The sequence below is a fragment of the Rhodamnia argentea genome, chromosome 10 (assembly GCF_020921035.1).
Source record: "Rhodamnia argentea isolate NSW1041297 chromosome 10, ASM2092103v1, whole genome shotgun sequence".
Classification (NCBI taxonomy): Eukaryota; Viridiplantae; Streptophyta; class Magnoliopsida; order Myrtales; family Myrtaceae; genus Rhodamnia; species Rhodamnia argentea.
Genome location: NC_063159.1, coordinates 8321447 through 8337912, shown reverse-complemented (window position 1 = coordinate 8337912; position 16466 = coordinate 8321447). Strand labels below are relative to the sequence as shown.

General features: G+C 37.3%; 1 protein-coding gene across 1 annotated transcript; it reads left to right on the top strand.

Moving 5' to 3' along the window:
* Window positions 1–14349: 14349 nt before the first annotated feature.
* On the top strand, window positions 14350–15761 carry LOC115739259 (protein NTM1-like 9). Its single transcript, XM_030672262.2, has 3 exons — window positions 14350–14817; window positions 14935–15126; window positions 15528–15761. Exons 1-3 carry the CDS (start codon window positions 14350–14352, stop codon window positions 15759–15761), a joined length of 894 nt encoding a protein of 297 aa, XP_030528122.1.
* The last annotated feature ends 705 nt before the right edge of the window (window positions 15762–16466 follow it).

Here is a 16466-nt window from a genome sequence, read left to right as displayed (position 1 = left end):
GTTCTCTCATTTCAAAAATACTCTCTTTTCGAGCGCTTTCTCGCTCTCCCTCTCTTCCGGACGTTCTTTCTCCATCTCGAAATATTCTATCACTTGTTCTATCTTTCAGACGCTCTCCCTCTCCCTTCGACGTTGTTGTTATCATTCAAACACTCTCCCTTAGACGTTTTTCTTTATAGTTAAGTATGAATTTTTGTTTATATGATTTATATGTTGTTAGTACTACGTTTTTATGTTAATATTTAAATTAATTCGGTACCTTTTCTTCACAGTTTAAGCTCCTCATTCGGTGCATGCGCTCTCTCGATAATTTGAGGTAAATTTCATTTTCATTATTTTTTGCAGTTTCGTAAGTATAGATTTATTTATGTGATTGTTATTTATATCCGAATCATCTATGTTACATATAGGTTATTAGTAATTTGTTTTAAATTTTTGCAAATGTAAATGTTGTTTGAAAATATTTACTATTTTAGGAGTTTAAAATGAATTTTTAGGAAAATAACAAAAAGAGGTTATCAGATAGACAATACGAGAAGTGTGAGCCGGATTTTACCCGATTAAAAAAAAAATTAACGAGATTAGGGCGAATTTTTTTATTTACCCTATCTCCAAGCATGCTATCGTGTTCTCCTTCATGGCTTTCTCTAGCGGCTCTATTTTTAAAAAAAATTAATAATTAGAGCTGCTATAGAAAGCCATGAAGGAGAACACGATAGCGTACTTGGAGATAGGAAAAATAAAAAAATTCGCTCTAATCTCGTTAAATTTTTTTTGGACTCATTTTCGCAATTATGTCCATATTCATTTCTAGGTGATCGGATGGCCTAAGAATCGCAGGCCGAATTTGACCCAGTCCAAAAAATTAGTTTTTAAAAATAATTTCAAAATTCAAATAAATAAATAAAAAATAAAATAGATTAAAATCATAGAAAAGAAAAAAATCGAAAAAATTCATTGAATATTCGAAAAATTCATTGTTGCAATGGTCACAATCAATTGGTCATGGGCTATTTGGCCCCCGATTTTTTTTTAAAAAAATTGCCCTTTTGGCAAAATCTCTCCCAAAAAAATCGCTAGAATTCCGAAAAATCCAGAAAAATAGTAAATGGCCACATTCAACTGGCCAAATCCTAATTTTGGTAATTTGATTTTCCATGCTTTTGAAAATGATGATTTTTCCCTTTTTGACAAATTAGCTCCCAAATTTTTTCTATTTGCCCATGCACTTTGATTACACATTATCAAAGCCCTTACGGCTATACCTTACATTTATTTCATTTGATATATTAATCGTTATAATGTTAATTTGTTAATGTGTTCGGGACAATGTTTATTGAATTGTATGTGCGAAACAATTTGTAATTTCTTTATTTAGCGGAATGTCATCTACATTATTTGTAATTGTATACTGGGGAGGTAGAATAGTACAAAAAGAATATGGACATGATTACGAAGGCGGGCAATCTACCATGTTTGAGCTTGCAAACATATCAACATTTGATGAGTTATGTGCTACGATAAAAAGCGCGTTGAATATAACACTCAACCAGTATATTCATAAGCCGATATATAAATTCTCGATTTTAATATCGAATTGTGTCATATACGACATCACGGAGGTGCATGATAATGGTACCGTTAGGATGATTAAGCAATTTGCACTTCAGGATGGTGCTACGGGATTTTTACATTTTTATGCAACCGTAGCTGAACACCAAGTGATAAATGATTCAACTGGGGAAGGTTGTAATATTGGTGAAGATGACGTTGGTGTGCATAATCGTTATGTGGACCCCTATCAAAATGATGATAATGATGGAGATGATAGCGATGAAGAAGATAATGATTGGATGGACGCTGATGACGCTTATGAGAAAGATGTCAGAGGTAACAATATGGAGGCTTACTACAACACTCATTGTAGCAATCCCATCTTGCCGTTGGTACATCCGTCGCCATATTCAGAGATCGACTTTGATATGATGCAAGTCGATACAAGAGTCAAGCCCAGGCGTATGTTATTTGATCCATTAAAAGAATTTGACATTGGCATGTTATTTCCATCACGGGACGCGTTACGGTTGGCTGCAAAAGAGTACTCTCTGATAAGAAATCATCACTTTCGCAGTGATGTCACAAATAAGTTTCAATATGTGATAAAGTATGATAATCGGAATGGACCGTGTGATTGGAGGCTCCGCGCATCTAATAAAGCGGGTACTCTATTTTGGAAAATAGTTAAGTACAATGAGTCACACACATGTAGTCATCCTAAAATGTCACGGGATCATCGACAACTTGATCGTAGATACATATGCAGCCAGATAAAAGCAATGGTCACCGCCCAACCAAATATCAGAATCAAGGCACCGATGACGGAGATTCAAGACAAGCTGCACTTCGAACCTACTTATCGGAAAACCTGGACAGCTAAACAAATGACGATTACCGAAACTTTTGGAGGATGGGATGAGTCGTACGGTATGTTGAGAAAGTTCATGAACGAAATGATGGTAAGGAATCCAGGTTCTCATTTTGTGATCGATGATCACATGAACCTAGATCAAAGCTGCACCATTTTCAACAAGATGTTTTGAATTTTCAAGCAAACGATTGAAGGTTTTGCAAGTTGTCGGCCCGTGATATTTGTTGATGGTACTCATTTGTACTGGAAACACCGAGAAACACTCCTAGTAGCGGCCTCACTTGATGGCAACAACCATATATTCCCGTTGGCATTTGTTGTGGTCGATCGGGAAGAAATTGATAATTGGACTTGGTTTATGACTCATTTGCGGAGATATGTTACTAGTAGGGATAATATTTGTGTAATATCATATAGACATATGGGGATTAAAAGAGCAATGGAGATAGCGGGGTGGCGTCCTCTATATGGCCACTATAGATATTGCGTTCGTCATCTTGTAAGCAACTATAACAAACAATTCAAAAATGCCGAAGGCAAAGCCCTTATTGAAGCGGCAGGTAAATTTTGAAATTTTAAAATTTGAGAAAAATACGTGTTCACAATATTTGAGAAGGAAGTACTAATTATTATTGTAATGTACAGCTTACGCGAATCAACAAATAAAGTTCGATCGCATCATGAACGAAATTAGGGGTATGGATGCATACACAGCTGCATGGTGTGACCAAATTTCAAGGGACAAATGGATAAAGGCTTATGATGGAGGGAGAAGATATGGATCGATGACAACAACTTTAGTTGAATTGATCAATGGCATGTTGAAGGGTTATCGTGGTCTGCCAATAAAGCTATGGTGGAGAAGATATTCTATCGGTTGGTTCACTATTTTGACATAAGAAGAACAACATACAAGATGCAAAAGGACTAAGAACATGCATTTACACATTTTGCGGGTCGACGCTCTGGGAAAAACAGTCAACGTGCAAATAGGCACGAAGTTACATGTTTCGACTACGATGGAACGATTTTCAAAGTTAAAATCGGACATGACAGATCCAGGAGGATCGGGGGCTAGAAACAAATAGTGCGCTAGACTCGTTAACGTGCACATGTGGAAAATTTCAAGAGATTAAAATTACATGTTCCTACGTAATTGCAGTATGTCAAGCATATGGAATTGATTACGAGGCGTACGTAGATGAGTGGTACACGCTGGATAAAACCCTTCAGTGCCATCGGTATATGTTTTATCCGTTGGGGCATGTTGAGTACTGGTTCGAACCTGACGCGCCGCCATTAGTGTCAGACCCGAAACGCATTAAGAAGAAAGGAAGGCTCCGTGCATCATCTATACGTAATAACATGGACTAGAGGACGCCGAGTAGTAGCAGTTCCTGTATCCATTGCGCGATATATGGGAAATGAGGGGAGAACAGGAGTACTGCACACAGATCGACCCGAAAATAGATCATAGATCGGCAAACTTGTGTAAATTATGTAAATTAGCTATATTGATTTTTTTTTTGTTAATTATGTAAATTACCTATGCTGAATAATGTGTACCTTTTTATATATATTAATTTATTGTGATGTTATAATATCACGGTTGTACGATATTTATTTCTTTCTTCTGTTCTATATGTACATTAGATATGTCAATTTAATGATGGAGATAATATCACAATTGTAGATATGGCACAAAGGACTCATATTCAGTGGGGACCTCAAGATGATTCACTACTTACATGACAGGCCCGACATAGATCGGAGACCGTATGGAACGCTCGGGTAATTGAGAAATTTAGCAGTTCATCCGGCATTCGTAACATCAATATCAAAATTGCTACTAACAGTTCATATCACATTTCACAGCTAGATCTGAATGTACTCCTTAGATGTCGGCGATCCATGCTGCACGTGGATGAACTTGATCCGCGCATACTCCCTTATCTTTAAGCTTCGAAATTTTATGGAGTTTATATGATAGGCTATTTTCAGTTAGATTAGCATTTGATTACTATGCTGGTCAAGCGGTAGAGACCCGAGACCCACACTTCCATATACCGGAAGGTGAATATATGATCATGCTTGAGGATATAGCGGTGCTCACGGGGCTTCCCATCGATGGATGTGCATTTACTAGCCATACTGATTTCAATTGGGACACTTTCTGTGATAATATACTTGGTGCTTGCCCACCCAATTTGCATGGGAAGCTGATAAACTTAGGCTGGCTAAGAGAACACTTTAATGATCTTCCTCCAAATGCCGATGACTTCACTATAGTACAACATGTTAGGGCATTCATTCTCCGCCCGATTGGAGGATGTATTTTTTTAGATAAATCAAGGGCACGGGTTAGTTTGTTGTTTCTTCCATTGTTAGCAAACTTCAACAACCCTACGTAGTACAATTGGGGTTCAGCAACGCTTGCGTGGTTATATCGGGAGCTATATAGTGCAATCGATCCATCAAAATATCAAATTGGGTGCCCTACATGTATTGCAGATTTGGGCGTGCAAGCGCTTCGGATGTGTCTTCCTATCCTCGGCAGACCGTGATCCATTAGAAGATGCACCTCTCGATAGTCGATAAGTGATCTATTGTTTTTTTAGTTCGTGAGTCATTAATTCTTTCCGAGGCGTAATATATATGAAAATCTCTTCTTTTTTTGTTTATGCAGCCGGAGTCAAGGCCTACCGACAACGGAGGTCCCCACACATATGTTGCTACATTTGCGCTATTAATTCGATAGAATGGGATCAGAAGACGTAAGTAATGATAGCAATCAACGAGTTTAATATAATTTTAGCTTATAAATTAATTGTTGATTTAATTTGATATGTTTTATTACGATACCAGATTATTTGGGAGTCCTACCCCAATGACATTCTAGAGACTCTACCATATTATTGCCGGCAAGAACAAGATAGTTGGAGGGTTCGTATCCCACTCATCATTCTTGGGATAATTGAGTGGCATTATCCAGACCGAGTACTTCGTCATTCGGTATGCAACAGCCAATACCGACTCGTCCGCGTGATCATACGGCATTGCATGATATTGAATTAAGACCAGTTTGGAAGGATTTGGTAGGTAAGCACGGACGGTGGATTGATATGTGGGAGTGTCGTATCGATTACATAATCAATGGTGATCCTACAACGGAAGCACTTCACTATCATTCAGGATATATGGAATGGTACCGTAGACATACCCGGATGTGGATTTCTATTCCGGGGGCCGCAATGAGTGTAACAGTTAGTGCAAATACTTTCAATTTAATTCATTAATTATTTTTTAGTAACGTGACTTATTATCATTTCATAACTTTTGTTAATTTTGATATCATTACCAGGGTGATGGCGTCGAACAAATTTTACATATCATAGATAACGTCAATCCATCTCGTCGGTCTTGAGCAACTGTGGGGAATATAGCTAGGGCAATACTATACGCTCAAAATGAGGAAAGGCAACTAACAATGATACTACCGCCCCAACCAACAACTAAAACAACATCCGTTGGGCCACAGGATAATGACCCACCCGAGACTGTTCAGCCAATCGGGAGGACTACTCGAGTTCATCCAGATTGTGATGTCGTCCCCTACCCCTTGGAGTATCATACAACATATTTCACTCTAGGGTTTACTTCGGGGTTTGGCCACTCAAATTTCACTCTAAGGTTCACTCTAGGATTTGGCCGGTCAGATTTCAATGTAGGGTTCGCACGGTTTGCAAGCCCATCTCACGGGGGATCCGTTTTTCAATTTTCCGACAATCCACTGCCGCAAACTTCAGCTAATTCTGCTGAGCCTTATGGATCCGGTTTCTCTCATTTTCTTCAATACCCTCCTACAGTATGATATGTAGCATCTGAGCGCAGCATATTTTCAGAAGATATACCTTCGTCATCCACACGTCCTACTCATCCGGATCCTCGTCCTCCACGTCGGTACAATAATAGACCCGCTGAACAACGGAGACGACCTAATTGCGAAACAGGAGGTCACAGTGGAGGACGACATCATTAGTATATGTAATTACCGTTGACGATTGTTATATATTATGAAAATCTCATTTTTTTCATATATCTTACCAATTTTATTTTATGAATATTTTTAATTAATTACATAATTATAATATTATTTATTAATTATAGATCTTAATAAATTTTTACATTAATTATTGCTAATTATGTTATTATAAAGATAAGCTTCACAAGAAAAAAAATTATAAATAAAATAAATATTATAAGTGTCAATAATTATAAAAAATACGAAATTTAAATAAAATAAATAAATAAACACGCCCGCTCTGCAGCTGGTCTGTCGAGCGGGGGGCTAGGGGTGGGCCCTCCAGCCCTTGCTCGGCTACTGGGCTGCCGAGCGAGACCAATTTAGTAATTATTTATTTTTAAAAAATATTGTTGTAAATATTTTTAAAAAAAATTAAATTAGAAAAAAACCCAGCTAGAGATGGCTCGACTCATAAGTTATTTTCGACTAAAATCGGTTGGAAAGACTAACTTATAAAGTCATCAAAAATATTTAGGAAAAATATTAAATAGAGGACTGAAATGCTCTCATTTTCTCAAATAAGGAAATGAAGCAGAATTTGTTTAAAATAAGGGTATGAAGTGCTCTCATTATTTCAAAAAATGGCCTAATTAAGGGAATTCTCGTCATTTATTTTTGTTTCCTTTTTTCCCTTTCCTTTTCGCCGGTGGTCGGTCTCACACGATGTCCCGCCATCGAGGAGGGCTAGGCGAGGCTGCCCTCAATGGTCACAGGCGAGGGTTGCCTTGCCTGATGTAACTAGGCCTCGCCCAATGGCCCTTGCCGGCCGCAACAAAGAAGAAAAAAGAAATGGAAAAAAAAGGAAAGAAAAATTTGTGCTGCAATGTTCATTATATAGCAGAATTTGTTTCCCCTTGAAACCGAATAATCAAGTAACCAGTTTCAAGGGGAAATCCAGTGGTAGAGATGGCTCCGTCGCTCAAGTAAAAGTAACAGTGATGGAGCTGTCACGTACTCATTCTTCTTACAAAAATTGTTACATGAGTAAACACTTCATATGGTTCCTAAACTTTTTTACTTCCCTTACTCCAAAATCTAAGTGAAGCATCAACTATACCTATCCAAATACCAAGAGTTAATACCCTGAAAAAATTGAAGCCGGCACCACATACTTGATTTGCCCCAAACTAACTTTTGTATCACAAAAAATTACAAACTTTTTAAAATTATATCCAAATTACTAATTACGGCAAATTGATGTCACTATGTTGTGCCAGAAACATTCTATAAGATAAAATAAGATGGTTAAGCTTTTTCTAATTAACGTTAGGGTGTTTTTTTTCCGTGAAAAATGAATAATTTGGAGAATATTTTCCTAAAAACAATCACTTATATTGCTTGGAGAAATTAGTCAATAACAAATATTTTTACTATCAGCGACAATTGTGTCTAGCTATTTTCATAGATGACGGAAATAATTTTTGGTGATGTGGTTCAGCCATAAAATTTCACTCTACCCAATTTTTTTTTTCTAATTACTTAGGGATATATGTATTGGAAATTCATAAACAATATAATAGACGAAAAGGAGTGACTAATGAAACGTGGGGGAAAGAACAGCGCAACTGAAAATGCCAAACGCGTGGTGGTCCAGTTAAAAAGGGCAACCCCTTGGGGAACAAGGCTTAGCACTTCAACAAGAAGTTCCAAAAGGTTTTGTTATTTCTATTTAAAATGAGGACACCAATGGGGGTCTAATCTCAATCATTAAAGTGTGATGGAACACAGGCATCCACATAAATTTCCTGAACTTCCATTTATCAGGTTAGGATTCGGCCCACAAACTACAAACGAAACAATGCGTAAAAGCGAGAAAAGGAAATGAGACACAAGGTTTATCCTAATTCACCCTTAAATTAGGGCTACATCTAGCAGAGAATTCCACTATCATTACCACCCCCACACTTCTCTATTACATCTCTCAATTACAAGAGAAAGAGATAATAAATAGCAATAGCTATTCATGGGCCCAAAAACAAACTAGCAATGAAATAATATAGGCACAAACTACAAAAGCACTTTGGCGATTCTAAGAGTATGAACCACACCCCAACATGTCATATGTTAAATCATGTATATGATCTTGCATGAATGTTAGGATGTCCGAACTTCGTCGGTGTCTCGATTGGATTAATTCTCACTCTAAAAGGTTGACAAACTTTGTGATATGTAGCACTCAATATTGATAATTACTGTTTTTTTATTATTTTTAGTTATTATATACAAATCGCAAAAAAAAAATGCCAAAATTGCCCCCTCCCACATTTAAACGTACCCCCGACACAAAAAGGGAAAGTGGGAATTGATTCTTTTCATCGAGTTGACGGACTGAATTAAAGGAATTGAAAACTTAGGCCTAAATTAAATATTGAGGAATAATTTTAGGGATCGAATTGAATGCATTATTGTCTAAAGATGACATTGCATATTGAGTTAAAGTTTATTGATTATTTGTGTCATTTCCCAAATACAAAAGATGAAGTATAGGTAGAGTTTTGTGATATTAGGATAATAATCTTGAGAGTTCTTATGAATAAGAACTATCATGAGACCAATGATGCTTATCTAACAAAAAGTGCTACACTAGTGGTGAAGACTTGATGCATGGTTAATACCACGAAAAAACCCTAAACTAATGCATTTATGATAAATTTATCCCGGACTATTTTTTTTACCACAAAAAACCCCAAATAGATACATCTATGACAAATTTGCCTTAAACTATTTTTTTGGCCTCCAAAAATCTTAAACTAGTACATCCGTGATGAATTTACCCTGAACTAATTTTTTTTTAGTACAAAAAATCCTAAACTTATATACCCGTGACAAATTTACCATCCGTTATATTGGAATAATAATACAAAAAATCTCAAATTGATGCATATGTGACAAACATAGGGTAAAAATTCTGAACTAGTATACCCGTCAATTGCCACGTGTCATCCAATTCAATAATTTAACGGTTAGATTTAACGAAAACTAAAGAATGATAAATTTGTCGAAGCTGTGCCGGTTTGGGATTTTTTGTGGTCATAAAAATAGTTTGAGGTAAATTTGTCAAAGGTGCTCCAATTTGGGATTTTTCATTGTATTAATCCTAATATAAATCCCTAGGTTTGATTTTATAGGTTGAAACAAAGATTCATTCAGGCTCCTGTGATGTTGACATATTGCTCTCAAAACCTTATATTAGATTACATAAGATGATCAAGTTTTTTTTTTTTTAATCTAATGTAGGAAAACATGTCTAATTTATTTTAAGGAAAGTGAGGCAGTGGAGCTTTATGATCATGTGGCTTAACCATGACAAGTTTTTCCCTAATTTTTTTTTTATCTATTTATTAGAAATTCATAGACAAATGTGAAGCCAAAAGGAGCGAGTGATGAGACGTGGGGAAAGAATAACGGAAAGTGCCATGCCCATGTAGGTTCAGGAAAAAAAAAAGCGAACCCTTTTGGAACAAGGGTTGAACTTCAACAAGAAGGCCCAAAAGCTATTACTATTCTTATTTTATATTACGACACTAATGGTCTAATCTCAATCACTAAAGTAATTATATTAAGGTAGTTGTTCTTCCTGAAGCTTAGACCAATAGGTTAAAATTCTGAAGAAAGCATTACACAAGCTTCTTGTGGCTAGGTAATCAGCCAGCACTCTTTTAGGTGCTGATACAGAGTGTGCCCATGATGTGCTGCAGGAAAATATTTTCCTGTCCATGTTCGTTATTTGCTTAATGAGTTTTTATTCCAATCTGCTTAATACGAGCTTTTTGTTATGGCAGAAGGTGGGATTTTTAACGTGAAATTGGCCAGAAATGTAGAAACAGTTATTTGAATTCGTCCCAGCTAATTGTTTCGCATTCGCACGCTGTTCGTATGAATGAGATATATTGATTTGGCATTGAATTCGTACCCATTTGACCGACCGTTGTTTTGATGGGATTGGATTTGTTCCTTGTAATTGTTTTCGCGCTTTCATGTGGTTTGAGTGTGATGCGAAAATAGTACGATGGAATAGGAAAAGTGAGTGCATGACCGCCTGATTATGAAACATTATCAGTTGCAAGAACTGTGTTGGATCTGAAGCCTGAAAGATGACTTTGTGTGGTCCGAGCATAACACATACAAATAACCAGAATTAGCAGGTACGGTCAATATCCTGTAAGCAAACGATTGCAGAAATGGAAATTCGATGCTGGCGAGTCGGTCGAGGTTTTGCATCTGTTTTCCGGCTTCGAAATGGCTCGGGTACTATTGTCGCAGTTGCACCGGGAAAAAGAAATGAACACTGAAGAGTTCGGCAATGTGTCCATAGGATTTGGTGTCGGCGAGGTCATTGCCGATGATCACATTTTACCTCAGCTATGTGAGAAGAGCAGTTTATGCCCGTGAGAGCTAGATAGGTTTTGTCAACGAATGCCGTCAGAGCACTCGTTACATGTACTTAATGAAGAAAACATATTGTACCTCTCTTCATTTGATCACTTAATAAGTATCCAGAGGCACATTTTAGATAAGATGCTAAAATGGAGCATTAGAAGTTCCTTGGAGCTATACTATTTGCATGCAGTCTTGGGCAAATTCCTATGCTTATTCTAAGTGAAGCATCTAGCTATCCAAATACCAAGAGTTAATACCCTGAAAAAATTCAAGCCGGTGCCACGTTCTTTGTTTACCCCCAAACTAATTTTTGTATCACAAAAAATTACAAACTTTTTATAATTACGTCCAAATTACTGATTATGGCAAATTGATGTTGCTTTATTGTTTCAAAAACATTATAAAAGATCAAATGAGATGATTAATCTTTTTCTAATTAACATGATGGTGCGTTTATTTCCCGAAAAATGAATGATTTGGAGAACATTTTCCTCAAAATAATCACTTAGAGTCGATAATAAATATTTGTATTGCCGACAACAATTTATATCTAAATATTTTCGTGGATGATGAAAATACTTTTTTTTTCATGCATTTTTGTAAGCGACACAAGTAATCATTTTTAAAAAAATATTTTTAAAATTATTCCCTTTTTCAGGAAACAAACGGAGTGTTGAAGGAAGTGAGAGGCAATGGCGCTTTACGATGACGTGGCTCAACCATAAAATTTCACTTTACCCAATTTTTTTTTCTAATTACTTAGGGATATATGTATTGGAAACTCATAAACAATATAATACGCAAAAAGGAGTGACTAATGAAACGTGGGGAAAGAACAGCGCAACTGAAAATGCCAAACGCATGGGGGTCCATTTAAAAAGCGCAACCCCTTGGGGAACAAGGCTTAGCACTTCAACAAGAAGTTCCAAAAGGTTTTGTTATTTCTATTTTAATATGAGGACACCAATGCAGGTCTAATCTCAGTCATTAAATTTCCAGAAACTTCTATATATTATGTTAGGATTCGGCCCATAAACAACAAGCAAAATAAAGCGTAAAAGCAAGAAAAAGAAATGAGACACAAGGTTTATCTTGATTTACCCGTAAATTAGAGCTACATCCATCAAAGGATTCCACTATAATTAGCACTCCACATCTACCTATTATATCTCTCAACTACAGGATAAAGAGATAATATATAGCAGTAGCTATTCATGAGCCCAAATACAAATTGGCAATGAAACAATATAGGATCAAATTGTAAAAGCCCTCTGACGGCTCGAGGAGTATGAACAACACCCCAACATATTATACCTTAAATCATGCATATGATCTTGCACAAATGTTAGGATGTCTGAACTTCGTTGGTGTCCCAATTGGATTAATGGTTGACAAACTTTGTGATATGTAGAACCGAATATTGATAATTACAGGTTTTGATTATCTTTAGTTATTAGATACAAATCGCAAAAACACACACCAAAATTCCCCCTCCCACATTTAAACATACCCTTGTCACGAAAGGGAAAATGGGAATCGCTTCTTTTCACCAAGTTGATGGATTGAATTGAACGAATTGAAAGTTTAGGACTAAATTAAATATTTAGAAATAATTTTAAGGACTGGATCGAAAGAATTATTATCCAAGATGATATTGCATATTGGATTAAAGTTTATTGACTATTAGTGTCATTTCCCAAATACCAAAGACGGAGTACAAGTAGAGTTTTGTGATATTAGGATAATGATCCATTTTGAGAGTTCTTATGCATAAGAACTGTCATGAGACCAATGATGCTTATCTAATAAAAAGTGCTATACTAGTGGTGAAGACATAATGCATAATATAAATCCCTAGTTTTGATTTGATAGGTTGAAGAAAGATTCATTCATGCTCCGTTGATGTTGATCTATTGCTCTAGAAACATTTTATTACATTGCCAATGAGGCGTCGGATGAGTTGGTGAAACACTTAGGCCTTAGACAGTTAAACCGATAAGGTCACAGATTCGACTCCTAGCGACCACGTCTTGGAGGACTTACCTGGTGATATTGGCGAAAACCCCCCACCACTCCCGAGGAATAGCCCATTGCAAGTGGAAAACCTCGATTATAAAAAAAAAAAACATTATATTACATTACATGAGATGATCAATTTTTTTTTCAATCTAATGTGAGGAAACATGTCTAACTAATTTTAAGGAAAGTGAGCGGCAATGGAGCTTTATGATGCTGTGGCTTAGCCTTGACAAGTTTTACCTTAATTTTTTTTTTATCTCGGTATTAGAAATTCATAGACAAATAGGGAGCCAAAAGGAGTGAGTGATGAAACATGTGGGGAAAGAATAACTGAAAGTGCCATCCCCATGTAGGTCCAGGAAAAAAGGTGAACCCTTTGGGAACAAGGGTTGAACTTCCACAAGAAGGCCCAAAAGCTATTGCTATACCTCTTTCGTATGTCAACACCAATGGTCTAATCTCAATCATTAAAGTAATTAAATTAAGGTAGTTGGTCTTGCTGAAGCTTAGACCAATAGGCTAAAATTCCAGAAACTTCTCTATATCATACCTTAAATCAAGTACATGTTCATGCATACATGTTAGGGTGTCTGAATTTATTGGGTTCGTCCCCAACTCTAAAAGGTTCACAAACTTTGTGATTATGAAGTAGTGAAGATTGACATTGATTTTGATTATCTCTAATTATTTGCGAGAAATTACTTAATCTCACACTGAAAATTTTGCCCTCCCTCATTTAAACATACCATCTACAAGAAAAGGGAAAATGGGAATGGCTTTGTTTCTTGCTAGAAAAGAAAAATCATAGTAAAGTTAAGATATTGGGGCCGAAATTTCATCGTCAACAACAATTTTATTGAAAAAAATTTAATATTTACGTGTCATTCGAAAGAATTAGCCAACAAAAAAAATTTCATTATCGACAATATGTTATACTTAAATACTTTTGTGAACGATAAAAAAGATTATTATTCATTCATTTTTCTAAGCGATGTATATAATTATCTGTCAAATTTTTTTCTCAAATCATTTGTTTTTTTCATGAAATAAACGGAAGCTTGTTAGACTTTGGCATGCCATCCGGACGTTCTCCGGCATGCATGGGGCTCAGCTGGAACTTCCCAGAGTAAGCTAAGCTATATTCAGACATAGGATGATGGGGTCCAGTCAACACAGAACAGTGTGGTTTTACACTTCTCAAGCAAGCGAGACCAAAAAAAAAAAAAAAAACGCAAGCGAGACAACTCAGTTTGAAAAAATAAAAGTTGGTCACTGAGTCAATGCGCCGGTCCAAACTATAAATTCCTCAAACTTGGCCAATGTTAATCCTACCTCACTTCAAACCCACCCACCCACAAAATCCTAGCCCTCGTCTTGTTTTTCCCCTCTCTCTCTCTCTCTCTCTCTCTCTCTCTGCTTGCACAAGTTAGTGATCTGAATGGAAAACACAATCTCTGAAGTAGTGAGATCACTCCCTCCAGGATTCAGATTCCATGCCACTGATGAGGAGCTTCTGGTTCATTACTTGAGGCCCAAGATACGCGGACAACTCGACGAGCGCTATTCCGCTATAATACCGGAGATTGACGTATGCGAATTCGAACCTTGGGAATTGCCTGGCATGTTCGGTCACATGTTCAATAGCAAGGAGCTGTTTTTCTTTTGTCGCGTGAAGCGCAAGTACTTGAACAGCAAACGCTCCGACCGAACAACCGGAGCTGGTTACTGGAAAGTGACTGGCAAGGAACGTGCCATCATGAGTGAGGACATCAGTGCGCCGCTAGGAATCAAGAAGACACTGGTGTTCTACAAAGGCCGCGTGCCTAGAGGCGAAAGGACCAATTGGGTCTCTCACGAGTATCACATAAATCCTAAGTGTTTGGGCCGTAATCGCAGCGAAGACGAGGTAACGTCTTGGTTCTCATTCATTTGGACAACTGAATTGGTTATGAGCAACATTCGAGATACGCTTTGTAGTTTCGGGTTGTTTCTCTATAACTAGGTTGTCATGATGTATGTGCAGATGCTGCCTTACGTTGCATGTCGGATCAAGAACAAAAAGGAGAAGAAACTGATGGGGGGTGCAACAATCAGCCCTTACACTAGCCATGTTTCAGAAACCCCTGTGAATCAAGCAGGGGACTATTCCAGCTCCTGTAACACCCCCAACAACGAAGTTGCTGATAACCAAGAGGCAGTTGATGCTCATATCGAGGTGAGACACGTATTTCATTGGGATAAATACACCGAAAGTCTAAAAACTTGTCATGAAAGTATAATCGAGTCCTAAAATTTTTAAAATATGCAATTAAGTTCTAAGACTTGTTACGAAAGTGCAATCGAATCTTCGAACTTTTAAAAAGTGTAATCGACAGAATAATTTGATTTCACTAATTTGATAAGTTTTAGGTCTTAATTATATTTTTTGAAAGTCTTAGGACACAACTACACTTTCTAACAAGTTTTAGGATTTAATTATACTTTTTGAAGGTATTCCGACTCAATTGCACTTTAATGGCAAGTTTTAGGACTTCCGGTGCAGTTATCCCCATTTTATTTGGTAGAACTTATTTAGGATAGGGTTGTTTGATATGATATATATTGTTTTGAATACAGATGTCAGCGGAAGAGTTCATGGAATCGCTCCCTCCATTGCAACCACCAGATGACATTTTATTGGACAACAACGACGCTCCGACCTATCTGCCGCAGGTAGGAGAGGAGGAAGGATTGCCGTCCTTGTTCGATTTCTCGAACGACGGCAATGGCAATGAGCTCGACTATGGCTACATGCCGTCTCCATACAACAATTTCTTAAACTATTCCGGTTTCGGCTGGGGCAATGTCTGAGGACTTCTCTACTCCAACGTGCGACGATGGTTGATCATGTTTTGCAAGGAGGGCGTGTGTTTTCACCTGTAATGTACTTAGTATTGTTGAGTGTGGCTTCTGGAGTGAACTGAAACATATGCAGTTTGAATGGGTAAATCATAATTTATTTAAAGCATATATGATTAATATCATGATTTGCGGATGGTCACCTTCTATTGAAATAAAAATGAAAAGAATGGAGAAGATCACGTGATAAACACACCATGTTATATCTAGGGGTGTCAAAAAAGCACGCGCTGGCCCGACCCGACCCAACCTGACCCAGCCCGGCCCGAAAATTCACCCTAATTTTCGGGCCTTTCCAATCGGCTTGGTACTGTTAGGATCAGGCTGGGTCGGGCTGGCCCGATTCCGGCTTTTTTTTTTCACCCAAATTTTCTTTTTAATTTGTCTTATTTTCATTTTTATTTTTTATATTTTTTTATTATACGGACATGTCAAGTGATTTTGATTCAAAAAAAAAAAACCAACCCGACTCGGCCCGACCCGAAGAGAGTTCGGGCCGGGTTGAACTTGGCACTGTTCTATTTTGGGCCGGAGGCCCGGCCCGACCCGGCCCATTGACACCCCTACTTATACCCGGGGTGTGCAAAAAAATTGGAAACAATTCGGACCACCTAGAATTGAGCCGAACCGACCTAGAAACGGTCAGTCCCAAAGGAA

Bases quoted from the DNA above. Each gene is read 5' to 3' on its own strand.
- LOC115739259 (XM_030672262.2), top strand. From the start codon at position 14,350: ATGGAAAACACAATCTCTGAAGTAGTGAGATCACTCCCTCCAGGATTC. The intron at 14,818-14,934 runs GTAACGTCTTGG...ATGTATGTGCAG, and splicing joins GTAATCGCAGCGAAGACGAG to ATGCTGCCTTACGTTGCATG. The intron at 15,127-15,527 runs GTGAGACACGTA...TTTTGAATACAG, and splicing joins CAGTTGATGCTCATATCGAG to ATGTCAGCGGAAGAGTTCAT.